This window comes from Sarcophilus harrisii, chromosome 3, assembly GCF_902635505.1.
Source record: "Sarcophilus harrisii chromosome 3, mSarHar1.11, whole genome shotgun sequence".
NCBI classification, from domain to species: domain Eukaryota; kingdom Metazoa; phylum Chordata; class Mammalia; order Dasyuromorphia; family Dasyuridae; genus Sarcophilus; species Sarcophilus harrisii.
This window is the reverse complement of record NC_045428.1, coordinates 459,491,196-459,505,653: the sequence shown is the minus strand read 5'-3', so window position 1 is coordinate 459,505,653 and position 14,458 is coordinate 459,491,196. Positions and strand designations below refer to the sequence as shown.

Sequence of the window (14,458 nt, the reverse complement as noted above, 5' to 3'; positions counted from 1 at the left end):
TTCCTCACATTTTTCTCCTCATGCCTTGTCCCTTTCAAGCTCCCCCTAATAACCTGCACAATGAAACATCCTCTATAATTTCAACTATATAAATGTATTTGAAATACCTAGAATGAGTTTTTCATAAAGTAGAAAAGAATCACAACTTCTTTAAGTCTGACATTCTCTGATAAGGTTTCTAACCCCATAACTTAATCAGAAGTTAACTCTGAAGAATCAAAAAGGAAAGGATATGCTCCTATTGTTTTATTAGCTTCTTTTAGTAAAAGAGAGATGAGAAAGGAGTTTTAGAATAATATATATTATATATATATACACACACACATATATGGATATATATCTTTAAATGGAATTCCTTATTACATTTCTTTAACCTATTAAATAGATAAATCTCATATTTAGGACCTTTATTAAGGGAGGGAAGTAATCAAAAAGCCTAATTTGAGGCACTAAGTTAAAAACTAAATTGGGTTCTGCAAATGTGTAAACATATTTACAAAGGGAAACAAACTATCCAACTGCATAGTGCCATGAATACATGGCAGCATATAAACTGGGAAATGTAGAAGACACTGATTTGTGACTAGAAGAAAAAAAAATTTTCCTATTAAAATTTTATCATTGCCTGCTTTAATATCTATCTTATCTATAGATATCAGATTTTAGGGTGTATATATATATATATATATATATATATATATCAAGCTTTACCAAATACTATATGTCATAAAATTCAGAAACAAAACAAAGCTGGAATTTTACAAAAAATCAAAGAATTTTTTTAAAAGAGGTCAAAGATGAAATGAAATATATTCAGACTTACTTAGTGATACCTTAAGAAAGATACCCTTACTACTGAAAGGACAAAAGGAATATAAAATGATAAAAACAGATTAAGTTAGATTTCGTGAACAAGCAAAATAAAAGTGTTCTCAGTATAAGTAGAGGGAGTATCACTATATGATAGCCTTAAAATAAAAATATCAAGATTTTTTATCTAATTTTTAAAGTTATCTTGCAACAACCCTATGAGTTATTTATCAATAACCTGTAAATTTTTTTTTATCAATACCATTTATTCCTACATTACCTTCATTTCTGACTAATTTCCTCTCCCTCCCCTACCTAGAAAGCCATCTCTTACAACAAAGGGAAGAAAAAGTAGATCAGCTATGTTAACCAACAAGTCAACCTAGTCTTGACAAAATATGTAATGTTCCAGACTCATATACCCCTCTTCCAATTCTGCAAAGAAGGAAGAGAGGTTATCAAAAAACTCAACTGATATAATTTTAACAAAATCTAAGGAAAGCATTAAATCAAATACTAAATTGGGTTTTGCAAATCTGTAATATATTTACAAAGAGAGAATGGCTCTCTGCATACTACCATGAATACATAAAAGCATATAATTTGAGGTACAGAAAAGGCATTCAAGTTTGTGGTCACATGAGCCATGATAGTAGCCTAGTTTTCCCCCAAAACAATCTGCACTATTTGGCACAATGAACCAACCTAGAAGAAATCAGGTTTGTTTGGATAAGGTTGCTTTTCTCACAATACAATGAATCTGCAAAGCAAAATTTCTTCATTATGGCAGGACTTAGGAGCCTACCTGTTTCAATTTCAAGTCTCCCAGTAGACTGCATAAATCCAATCCCATTATCCACCACACATTGGTATAACCCTGAGTCTTCCATGACAACGCCACTGATTCTCAATGTGTTTTCTACTATCAGGTGCCGCAAGGAAGGGTGTATAGGCTCTGCATTATGAAGCCAGGTAAGACTGGGAGTTGGGTTCCCGTGAATGGTACATGTGAAATATACTGTGGCACCTAAGGAAACTGTCTGGTCCCTTAATCCTTTGGAAATTGAGGCTTGTTCTGAAAATAACATACACAAATTAGATACCAGCCCTCAAAAAGGCACTTTTTAAATTATCACATGTGAGTCATGAAATGTTCTATATACCACTAACTTGCTAAGACTACAAAACATTGTTTATTCACATTTTCTCATTTGCTGTGGCCATCAAAAAATTTTTAAATGCATTATAACTTGTCTCTAACAGAGCCCTTCATTAAGTTGAGGTCAAAGTCATATGCTACTAATAAACTATAGTCTTCTTTTAATAGGTCTCCCAAACCAAAAAAAAAAAAAAAACCCAAAAAGCCAAAAAACAAAAACCATAAAAATAACTTCCAACCCTGTATTCCTGTAAGCATTTATGTTTCAGGCTATTGGCTCACTCTGTCATTCTCCCATCAGAATGGTAGTTTCACTGGATCTAACATTAAACAAGGGCTGAAACAAAAGTAATATATGTGTTCAAAAGAAGTTCTAAGCAGTAAATTTTTAGCTTTAAGTATAAGTATTACATCATTACTTATGGGATAATAAGATTAAAAAGTCAATCCCATTTATTGTAAAGCTTTTATAAATGATTTCTTATTGATATAGACAATATAATCTTGTTCTACAAGGCATGTCCTAACAGTAAATAAGCACAGAGAAATTTTTAAAAATACATTTATTTTAATGTTCCTTTTTATTTCATTTTTTTTCCTGGGTTTTCAGAAAAGTAAAAGCAGAAGGGAAATTTTTTTTTTAGGGACATTTTATAAAATGGCCATAAAGGCAAAAGCACAGGATGGCTAGAGAGAAAGAAGGGGTATATGTAAAAATGTGGCTAGGATCAAGGCTACTGTATAATTAGAGATACAAACAAATGCATTATGAAAGATGAAATTCACAGGTACTGTGTAGAGATATTTTACAATTTTCTTTTCTTTTTCTTTTCTTTTTTGAGGGGGGAGTGATAATCTTTTGTCTTCATCACTACTACTAAATTCACAGAATCATAGAATTTGGGGTTGAACAATTGCAAGCAGTCTGCAAAACTCATGAGTATATCCAAATCAGATTAAAATGTAATTGGTCAATGTTTAACAAAATAAATAAAATACAATAAAACACAGATAATGATAATTTGTGATTTTCTACATCAACAGCCCACATGACCCCTTTCCATTTGAGCTTGAACATAGAGTTCAATTCCCTTATTTTACAGCTAATAATTGACTTATCCAAGGTCCTACAAAAGAATTGTGATACAAACCAAGGGTCTCAACTTTAAATTCTGCCCTCTTCCCATTCCCATCTACTACACACCACTCTTTCTCTCAGGTAAAATTTCTTAAATTCTCTTGCTACATTTTTCTTCTAAGTTAATATTTTATTTTTTCCCCCAATTATGCGTAAAAACAATTTTTAACATTCATTTTTAAAAATTTTTTGAGTTCCAAAATCTCTCCCTCCTTCCCTTCTAATCCCCAAATTGAGAAAGCAAGCAATTTTATATAGATTATGCATATTCCTACTGTATTTTTTAATGGATAAGTTAACCTCATATCTACAGAAACTAGTGTTAGACAAGAACAAAATCAGAAAAATATCTCATTTAAGTGTGACTTAAATATATATACACAATATCTTACCAAGCACATTAACTGTGTAAGTCACACGTGCGAGCTCTCCAGACTTGTTTCCCACCACACAAGAATAGTTTCCAGCATCAGTTGGAGATATGCTATCAGTGACAAGGTTGGAATACAACTTTCTCCAGTTACTTCCCAGAAGAGAACCATGGCCATCCTTTAGCCACTGCACTTGGGAAGCAGGCACCCCACTCACCACACATTCCAGAGTTACAGGATTATGAGAAATCGCTGCCAGTGACTGGGAAAAAGTTGGGTGAATAATTTGAACATATTTTGATGAAGAGCCTAGAAGAGGTAAACAAAAAGGAAAAATAATTTGAAAAGTTCTCTTTTCCAACATAATGTCCTCTTTGATATTCTCAGCAATGTTTTGAACATTTCCACCATCTCATTTATTCTTCTTTGCTTTCCTGTCTAAAAAGCTTTGTTGTAGCTAACATTTATGTGAAATAGAAGACTAAAATGAATTGTTTCTGTAATTATCAATCATTACTGCTGGATGAAGTTACAGAATTTCAGGAAGTCCAGATGTAACACTCAATTTGTAAGTATGGATATTATTTTTTTCTCAATCCACTTACCATCTTTTAGTCATCTGTATTTAGCCATAGGTTAGCAACCACACTTTATAGTCATTAAGGTACGGGATCCATGATATTAATTAATTTATAAAGTAGAGGAGGAAAGATATTTAAGTATCATGAATTTTTACTATACTTCCATACTTTGGAATTCCATATACAATTCACAATACAAAATTCCATATACAATTCACATAATGTGCTTCATGAGGAGTAATGGTTAATTCAATGTAAATTTTTGAGGAAAAGAAAAAAAAAAGATGCTTTGATGGTGCCTTAGAAACATCCTTAGCTTTTTCAAGTACCTGGCATTTATGTTTAAGGATTTGCTCCATATTAAATAAGCAGAAAAAAATTTGACCCATGTGCAATATAATATTCACATTGATACTCATTTACCAACTTTTTGTGAGAGTAATTACTAAAGGATCTACTCTTTAGGTATCACCAAAGACTATCAAGTACTTACTGCTCACAATGAGCTTGTGGCCTGTGGGTTCAACTTTTAATTCATGTGTGACAGGATTATAAGCTGCACATTTATATGAACCTTTGTCCTCTGAAGATACATTCAAAATCTGAAGATTTCCTGATGGAAGAATTAGGTAATTATCTGGAAGGAAGGAAAAGGATATAATCAGGTTTTTTATTTTGTCCCATGACATAATTACACACCTAATGGACAATTGTTATAGGTTTATATGGAAATTGGCAGCATATAAGCCATGAACAAAAATCAAGAAAATGCCCTTAGATATAACAATAACAATTAAAGGGGAAAAATCAGTAACAATGGAGCCATAATGGAGTTATAATAGACGATTATACATTAAGAAAACAAAAAACATGTTCAGCTATACAAATACCATGGACATGTTCAGTTCTATTAATTGACTTCTTGCAATAGATTTTACCTGTGGAATGTTCCAGCCATTTCCCCCGGATCTTATAGCGCACCTGTGCTGAAGGATTACTTTCTGGTATCTTGCAGCCAATGAATCCAGCACTTTGTTCCTCTGCTATAACAACATGTTTTGCTGTTGCACCAAAATCACTAAGACCTTGAAAGTAAAAACCAATTTAAAAAGATGAAGGATGCTTTGCTACTATTTTTGTGGAAGATACAAATTCTAAAAATTACATTTGTCATCTAATCTTAGTTTTCTGCTAATTCTAATCTTGACAGTAGCATGATTTTATTCCCCAAAAGTTAGAGGCAAAAATTACATAGGGACAAATAAGCAATAACAAATGTCTGTCTTCTTACTTCTCTATATAGCATTTAAAGCCCTTCAAAATCTGACCCATTTCTATCCTGAATTTTCTAACAATTGAATCTCTTCCATATACTCTGTGATACAGTGGTTGACTCCATTTTTACTGTTTCTTAAATACAACATTCCATCTCCTGACTCAGTACCTTTGAATTGGCTACATTCCTTTGCCTGGAATGTTCTTCTTCATCACCTCTATCCCTTCAATACAATTTTTAACTAAACTTCACTCATCCTATACTTTATCCAACCCACAGCATTTCTCATTACAATATCAAGGGGAGGACTAATTCTTAGTGCAATGCTTGAGTCATCTGAATATCAGAGCTATAGGTCACAATGCCTTTCAACTCTTCCATAGGAAAGCAAGTCTTGGGGTAGCTAAGTGGTACAGTGGATAGAGCTTTGCCCTGGAGTCAAGAAGACCCAAGTTCAAATCCAGCCTCAGACAATCACTAGCTGTGTGACCCTGGGCTAGTCACCTAACCCCAAATGCAAAAAGGAAGGGAGGAAGGGAAGAAAGTCTTAAAATAGCTGAACCTTGTTCCCTCACCTTTGTGCAAAGTACTCTTTTCTATCTTTTCATATTCTAAAAGCTTCTAACAGCTTATAGTTACTCAAGGGCAAGTGTCAAATGCAAGGCTAAAACTAAATTAAAATATAACTAGGAAACATTTAACAAAATAAATAAAAATACAAAACATAAGCAACACTTTGCATTTTACAATTAAGTTAATGTGTGGCCCTACATAAAATTTATTGGGTGCCATTTCTTTATGAGTTTGACATCACTGGTCTAGGATATTCAACTCTCTCTCTCTGTTTACTGGAGTACTAGCAGCTACCACTATGTGAAAGGAAGATGGTTCAAGCTAAAAAAAAAAAAACTCTTGCTCCAGATTTTCTACCATGTTCATAGTAAGCATTCCTTTCTTCTTGTTTCTCTAGCCAATTTTTTTTTTTATTGAATTCAAATCAACTCAGTAACCAGGGCATAAGAGGTTTATGTGAACAAAGCAATGAGATGTTTAAAAAAGATGAGTATTGTGAAATAACAGAATTCAGGATCAAAACAATAAACTTCTAAAATTGAATTTTAAAGTTTCAAAATACTAATCCCAGAAATTCAATAAGAAATATACTCACATTCAATTGGCTTTTCAAAAAAACCCTATAACACTGGGCTCTGCTTACTGTTTTACGTTTGACAGGACTTAACCTATAATGCGTAACACTGATTTAATAGGCCTCTTGGTCTATTTTCGAGATATACTATAAATATATCAAAAGTTGAAATATCAAACTTACCTCCAATGGACACTGTTGCAGGCTTACTCACAATTGCACCAATGCTGTTATTAGCAATGCATTGGTACTGACCAGAAAGAAATGGATTGAGAGAAAGGATGTTTAAAGTTCCTTGATGAACCTCAATCTGCTCCAAATTTCTGTCGATTTTTTTTCCATTAAGCAACCATGATATGTGAACAGTCACAGGTTGAGCAGAACATTGTAGTGTTACAGGTTCACCAAGTTTCTGGACAACAGAATGTGGCTCAGAAATAAAACGAGGTACTAAGTCTGTAAAGAAACCCCCCCAAAATGGAAAAGGCATTAAGGGTATTACACTTTATTTCATTCACTAAACATTTTAAAGATTTATTTAATGCCTACTAGGCAAGGGATTCTGTAGATAATGGAAATATCTAGAAATCAACCAATTAAGTAGCACTTTAAGGTTTCCAAGATCCTCACAGAAACTCTGTGAGATAGGTGTTATTATTATTCCCCTTTTACCCAGGAGAAAACTAAAACAGAAGAGCTAAACGATTTGCCTATATATAGAAAAATACAATAGTTTCTGCCCTTAAGGAACTTATATTTTATTTCTTTCATATCAATAGGCAGAACTGTCTGTTATTTGTTTAATTTGATTGTTCTTGATAACATCTTTATAACTCCCCTTTTTTTTTAGAAGCAAAGAGTACCAATTTGAGAATTTTGACTATTACTATTTCTCAAATGTATAAAGAAGCTTCGTGATTTATAAAACAATACATTTAAAAGCATTACTGAATACATGGTAACTTTTTAATCATTGTTTTCTCAATGTTTATTAATAGCACAATTGTTGTTATTTGTCCTTCCTTCTAGAAGACAACTATGGCTCAGGATGTTGATGCCATGACATGCAAGTGAAATGGATTTAAGTGAGGGAGGCTGTGCAAGGTCACCTGCCTCACTTTCTCATCCAGAACCATTTGGGCTCAATGGCAAGATATAGATTAAAACTGGAGAGAGCCTTTGATGCAAAGAGAACCCCTTGTCCTTTTTTGTTGCTGTTGCTGAGGCCACTGGGGTTAAGTGATTTGCCCAGGATCACACAGCCAGGAAGTGTTAAGTATCTGAGACCAGATTTGAACTCAGGTCTTCCCGACTTCAGGGCTGGTGCTCTATCCATGGCACCACCTAGCTGCCGGAGACCTTGGCCTTTCTAAGCTAAGGTCTTCAACGAGTCTCAGCTTGACTGAGGCCATACCTATTCAGTGATTAAAACTGTGTGCCAAGTGAGGCAAAGAATCTCCTCTTTAGCCTAGTCCAAAAAAAAATCAAAATAACTACATGAATCTCGGAGAGGAAGATTCTTAGAGTCTGGCCAAAGCAGAAATGATTGCTATTTACATTCAATCTGAGTCAATCAAGACCAAATAATGACCAAATGGGGCTTGGCCAAGGACCTATTGGAGGCCAATTAAAATCAGATTGGTTTTGGTTTAAAGTCTGCTCCTTAAGAAAGAAATCTAGCCAGCAAACCCCAAGATATCTTGGGAGGATTCAGAAATGAAAAAGATAATAAAAATACTTTTAAGAGATCTGGAGGTAAGTGTATAATACCTTATGTGGCCAGAAGAAGGGAAGGAGAAAAGAAAGGAGGAGAGGGGGAGGGAGGAAGGAAAACCTAATACCATTTCTAAAAGACTTACCTGATTTTACAGAAGAACACATGATCATAAAAGGAACATATAACAGTATCTGTAATGATCCAAGATCTGGATTCATAGCGCCAGAATACAGGAGCTGATAGAACAGATTTCCAGAATAAAACAGTTCTTGGCACACTGAAACAAATGAAGGAGAAAAAGAAAAATCTTTAATCATCTTTAGCTATAAGTAGAAGGTTCTAAATCCCAATCTTTTTTGTAACTCTATGGAGAATCACACTCAGGGGTTTTAATGAGGCAGATTCTCCTACAATAAAAACTAATTTATGGTGACTAAATTAAGCATTTCAAAAGTTCTACTAATTCTTCATATCGTTAACATTCCATTTTGTGCCTAAGTAATTTATCCTGACATATTAGTGATCTTAAAGAAGCAATTAAACTTTCACTATCACCCAAATTAGCCATAAATTGCACAGTTAGATGATGGAGAAATGGACTGGCGAATAAATTAAGTATATTCAAAATTCCAGATTATGAGATTAAATCCTTGATACCTTAATGACAACAAATATAATGCTGTTCTTTTGTAACATAGTATTTCCACTGACCCACATTAATAAAGCATCTAAGGGGTTTCGGCAGTGATTTTTCTACCCATTCTCATCTGGCCCATTTCCTTTGTGATTAACAGTATGCATTCAACATAGCTGGGTTGGAAGAAGAATGTGTTTGCTGCAGAATACTTTAAATCACAGTTTCTTTAATGGCATTTTAGAGTTGTTCAAGATTTATCAATGGGTATGAATATCTGCCCTAGTTTGTACAATGAGTTATATACTTGATATACTTTTATTGTTTTTGTTGTTTGTCCTTCATTATATTTGATATAATCCCCAAATGATATTACTTGGGCAATTCAGTAGAATGAAGAAGATAGAAGAAAGAATTCACTAAAACATTTTCTAGAAGTAACAAACATTATAAATCCTCACCAAAACAATACTTTCATTTACATTTAAAAAGCTTCACATAAGACTAGGAAAGTGATATTGTGGGTTCATATTTAGCTCAAAATATTAGGTCTCTAACAAGCCTTTTTAGAAATTCTCCAAATGACCTTTTTAATAAGCAATAAGAATATTTTTGGTAACATTCATTTGGCAGAAGGGGCCAGCTGTGCAAAAATTTCTTCGTTTATTTGAATTCTCACTCAATTCAAGGGCTAGTACTGCCACATCACTAGTAAGGTTTCAGGGCAAAAGTAAACATTCAAATAACTTGTTAACAGGAGATACTTCCCTCAAAGGGTTGGGGGAGTGGGGGTGGAATGGAAATCCTTTTCTTCCTTTTGCCAAATCTTTGCTCACTATTTATTTATAAAAAGCAATGAAATACAGAACTTTAACCTTAGTTACATGAGCTACTGAATTCCACTGCAGCTGTCCTTTAAAACCAAGGCAGAATTCATTATTACTATCTAGATAACAGCCTATAGGAATACTTTTACCAAACTATTTTTAACCTATTCTTTATAAGTTCTTTGTTTCAAATGTTAAGATGACTTTATATAGATATTGCTGTTTGGTTTTGGAGAACAGAATAAAAGGAATGTCAACGTATAGCAAGTTTGATATTTCAAACTTAAGTAAGGACAAATACTTACTCCATACAATGGTAAAAGATCACAACCTTTCCTCTCATTCAAATTCTAAGATTCTTGTGTCTACTTGTAACTTATTGGGCAACCTAAAGTAAGCACTTACTAAATACTTGCTAACTTCATAGAACCTGTCCATGAATAGTTAGCTCAGCCTGACAAAAGCCAATGAAATCAAGATCGTGGTCATTACTACATAAGTCAATTAACTTTCCTGAATTGCACAACCACAGATGACATTCCTTAGGAGATAATCAAAAAGCATGTTGAATTTGGAGTCAGGATACTCAAGTTCAAATTCTGCCTCTGACGTTTGTATCCCCAGACAGGTTACTTAACTTTCCTGGACCTCATGAGTTTCCTCATTTGTAAAATTAGTAGGTTGGACCAGATATCCTCTAGGGTGTTTTTTCAGCTCTAAATGTACAATCTTAAGCATAAATACTTATTATTGCTCGCAAAAGTGAATTAGATGAGTGCAGGGGTAAATCAGTGTAAATCCACCCACTCTACTAGAAAAGCAATTTGGTGGATCATTCTATGAGAGGTCAATATCTTGTAATCAAATACATATTTTAATCATTATAATTATCAAAAAATTAGTTAAGTTGATGACAATATGAAGTGTGTGCAGAAAACAAACATAATTCAAATAAAATATGTTGGAGGTAAGCAAAAAGAAGGGGAAAGGAACCAGAAAATATTATCTAACAAATATTATCTCATTAGAACTAAACCAATGCAACCTTCCTTTTGGAACAACTTGAACATTCAATTCAAAAAAGCATTTATTAAATACCTACTAGATGATATGAATTACACTAGGCACTAGAGAGGGGAAAGAAATGGAGAGAACAGTAGAAAGACAAAAATGAGAACAGGTCCTGCTCTCAAGAATCTTACATTATTCTAACAAGAAGCTTGTTATTTAATCACTTAGATTTCATAAGAATCAGATTCACAGAATCTGAGAATTAAAAGAGACCTAAAACAAACTCATACCTAAACAAGAATTCTCTCTATAATATTACAACATATGTATTCCAGATTTAAGGGGGAAAATAGTCCCAACCTAAGAAACATTGATCAAGTGTCATTTTTCTTATTATACTTTGGTTGAAAGTGCTATGATTAATGAGTCATCAGCAAACATAAGAAAAGTTGACAAGTTACACCTCCTCTAGGGTACTTTCACTGATGAGGAGGCAATGCTAATTTCTTCTCCAACAAGCCTCAGCTGCCTCCTTCGATCACTACCTCAATAGGCACTTTCTTCCACTAGTGAGTTCTTCCCAGAACTTCTATTTGGGTAAGAGTCTTGACTAACTATCCTTTACACTCTGAATCCCAAACTTTGTCTTCCTCACAGGTACTTCTTCAGTCCTACTCTCCCTCTTTTAGTAATAACCCTCCCTTTTCAGCCCCCATTTTATGTTTACTATTCCTTAATTAGAATTTAAATTCCCTGAGAGCAGTCATTGTCTTTCTTTTTACTTGCAGTTGTATCTCCATCATTTAGCACAATGCTTGGCACACAGTGCTTAATAAAGGCTTGTTTATTGACTTTTCTTTGTGAGATTGTCCGTACATACATCCTTTTACTGTAAACCCTCCAAACAGAAAAGCTGTCATGGTCAACAGTATAGCATACTGCTCACACAAACAAAATAAGAAAATTATTTCTGACTGTGGCACATCATTTTTAAAAGCTTCCTAATCCTATCCTAATACAACTAGCATGCAAACCACTTCAGTCACAAAGAAAAATAAAATTTTGTATTCAATATGATTACAAGCATTTTCTTAAATCTGAGGTCAGAAAAAACTAAGTTCAAATCCTGCCGCAGATACTATTTGTGTGATTTGGGCCACTCATTTAACTATTCTTTGCCTCAACTTCCTCAACTGTAATGATAGTATCTACCTTACAAAGTTGTTGTGAGGACAAAATGTGATATTTGTAAAAGGCTTATCAGAATGCCAGACATATAGTACATAGTATATTAAATTGATCTGTTATATTATTTTTAAACCATATTGGAGTTTTAGCCAATTCACTTCCAGTTTAGAGTTTGACATCTTACTATAATATTATGCAGCAAAAATATTCCCACCCTAATTTTGCATGTAGTTAACTGTATTATTTTTGCTCTGCTGGGACCATTGGTTGAGATTATATGTGGTAAGAGCTTTAGCTATTTTAAAAGTTGATCTCTTATAAATCCTGGCAAAATTCCAAAGAGAAAACCAGATTTTTGGTTGGAAAAGGCAGTATAATTAGAGAAATATAGCAAAATAAGCTCTTTGAAGGCAGGGACTGTTTTACTTTTGTTGAATTAACTGAATTCAGTGGCAGCTGAATGTCAAGATACCCAAAGATCCCAAAACATAAAAGTTCATTACAAAATAGAAGTCATATTAGGCCAGAGGTAAGAAATAAGAACCAGAAAAGAGCTACTTCTTCCAATGACAGGAGTTTGAAAGTTATATAAATATCACATACAGATTTATACCCAGAAAGGACCTTTGAGATCATCACTGCCAAAGGACAGAAGCCTTTCTAAGATTAAAGCAAAATCCATTCAAGCATTATGTTTTATCAAACAGCACAATTTAAACATCTGGTGCACTTCTCAGAAGGTAGCAGCAAAGGTCCATGTTTCTATGACTGCCAAAGCAATACTACTTGTCCCCAAATGACTCAGTGATGAGAGGAAAAGAAATCCTCTTGTCAGTAGTCTAGGAAATAAATCAAAGTGTGAAATATGCATACACTAAAATATACAATCAGAGACCCTCTCTAACTAACGATGATGTTACCTTTTCAAAGCTGATAAATTAAAACTTTTGGAAAATTTCAGAAAAAAAAATGGATTTGTAGATAAGAGAGAAAAGAGGAAGACAATATGAAAGTAGTTTGGGAGTTATAAAAATAGCACACACAGATTTGTTCCCAGAAAGAATCTTTGAGATCATCAATTTTGAGTAATGTCAAAATCAAATACATGAACAGGAGTCACTAAATTGCCCATAATGAGCCCAACAGGCTACATATTGACTAAGAAAACTATAAATGTTTATAAATTTCTTTTTTTTTTTTTAATCAATACAACACCATACTAAAATCTGTTAGGAACTACATTTTAATCTGATTTGGGCTGCAGTTAGAAGGGTTATGGGCCACTTATTTGACACTTTGATCTATGCCAATCCTCTCCTTTAACAGATGAGGAAACTAAGGTCTAGAAAGAGTAAGTGACTTTTCTACCCAAGCAAGGTGGCCAGGAATCAAATCTAGGAATCATGAATATTCTTTCCTCAATAAACATTGAGGTACCTAATATATGCCCCAAACTGTGATGCTAGATTAAGTTTAGATGCAATATAGTCCTGACTCTAGTGAAGTTTTAAGTAGGTAGAACTATTCTATGAAGTCTGACCTGATTTCACAGCCAGAAATGATCCTGTTTTCCTTGTCTTATCCCCAAACTTTCAGTGCAATTTTAAGCTTTAGATGCTTAAGTAAATTTTAATAGCTTAAAATGTCACTAAAACTTTGGGGAGGGGAAGCTGTATAGTACAGTGAATAGAGCATCCACTCTAATGTCAGGAGAACCTGAAGTTCAAATGTAGCTTCAGATACTTGATACTTATTAGCTGTGTGACCCTTGGCAAATCACTTAATCCTAATTGCCTTGTAAAAAAAAAAAGACTTTGGGTCTTTCCTACATTATAATTATTTTAATCTTTCTTACATTATAATTATTTTAGTCACTGTCATTTAACACTTGGATTGATGTCACATTCTGGCTAACTTCTGGCCTACATAAATATAAGGACTATGTTTTAATTACCTTTGTATATCCTCTAAACTTCTAGACACTTAAGAGGTGTTCAGCTATCCAATGAAACCGCAATGATGGTAAATGAATGGAGAAGAACAAAAGCTTATATCCCAAAGAGATCCAAGAAAGAAGGAAATGACCTTTGCATATAAAAGCATCTATAAAAGTTCTTTTTGTTATAACAAAGATTTGGAAATAAGAGGAGTAAATACTTATTGGAGAATAGAGAACATATTATGGTATATGCATGCAATAGAATATTATTGCACTATAAGAAATAATGAAAGGGGCAATTTCAGAGAAATTAAGGAAGACTATGAACTGATGCAGAGTAAAATGAGCAGAAACAAAAACAATTTCTAAAATAACAACACTGTAAAGACAAACAACTTTGAAAGACTTAGGCACTCTGATCAATGTAAAGTGCAACCAAGATTTGAGAGAAATAATGACATCTGCAAGAGGAGATAGATTCAAACTATAGAATGAGACACAATTTTTGGATGAAGCCAATGTGAAAATTTGTTTTGCTTGATTATTATTTGTTACAAGGATTTTATTTTTTTTCTCCATGGGGAGAAAGGAGAAGAAAAGGCAATGCACAAATGAATAAAAGTTCAAAAAAATTTAAAGAATAAATATATATGCTTAATA

General features: G+C 33.5%; 1 protein-coding gene across 5 annotated transcripts in view; it reads right to left on the bottom strand.

The window, feature by feature from the left end:
* Positions 1-14,458, bottom strand: part of CDON (cell adhesion associated, oncogene regulated) — a 105,966-nt gene that overhangs the window by 43,008 nt on the left and 48,500 nt on the right. For 4 of the 5 annotated variants that reach the window (XM_031960928.1, XM_003764393.4, XM_031960929.1 and 1 more), the window contains exons 2-7: positions 8,342-8,476; positions 6,666-6,938; positions 4,998-5,144; positions 4,553-4,696; positions 3,500-3,787; positions 1,616-1,885 (exon numbers count right to left, since the gene is read on the bottom strand). In XM_031960928.1, coding sequence (XP_031816788.1) covers positions 1,616-1,885; positions 3,500-3,787; positions 4,553-4,696; positions 4,998-5,144; positions 6,666-6,938; positions 8,342-8,417 — 1,198 coding nt within the window. In that variant the 5' untranslated portion in view covers positions 8,418-8,476. The remainder of the gene's footprint in view (positions 1-1,615; positions 1,886-3,499; positions 3,788-4,552; positions 4,697-4,997; positions 5,145-6,665; positions 6,939-8,341; positions 8,477-14,458) is intronic. The other variant, XM_031960932.1, reaches the window with a different exon arrangement.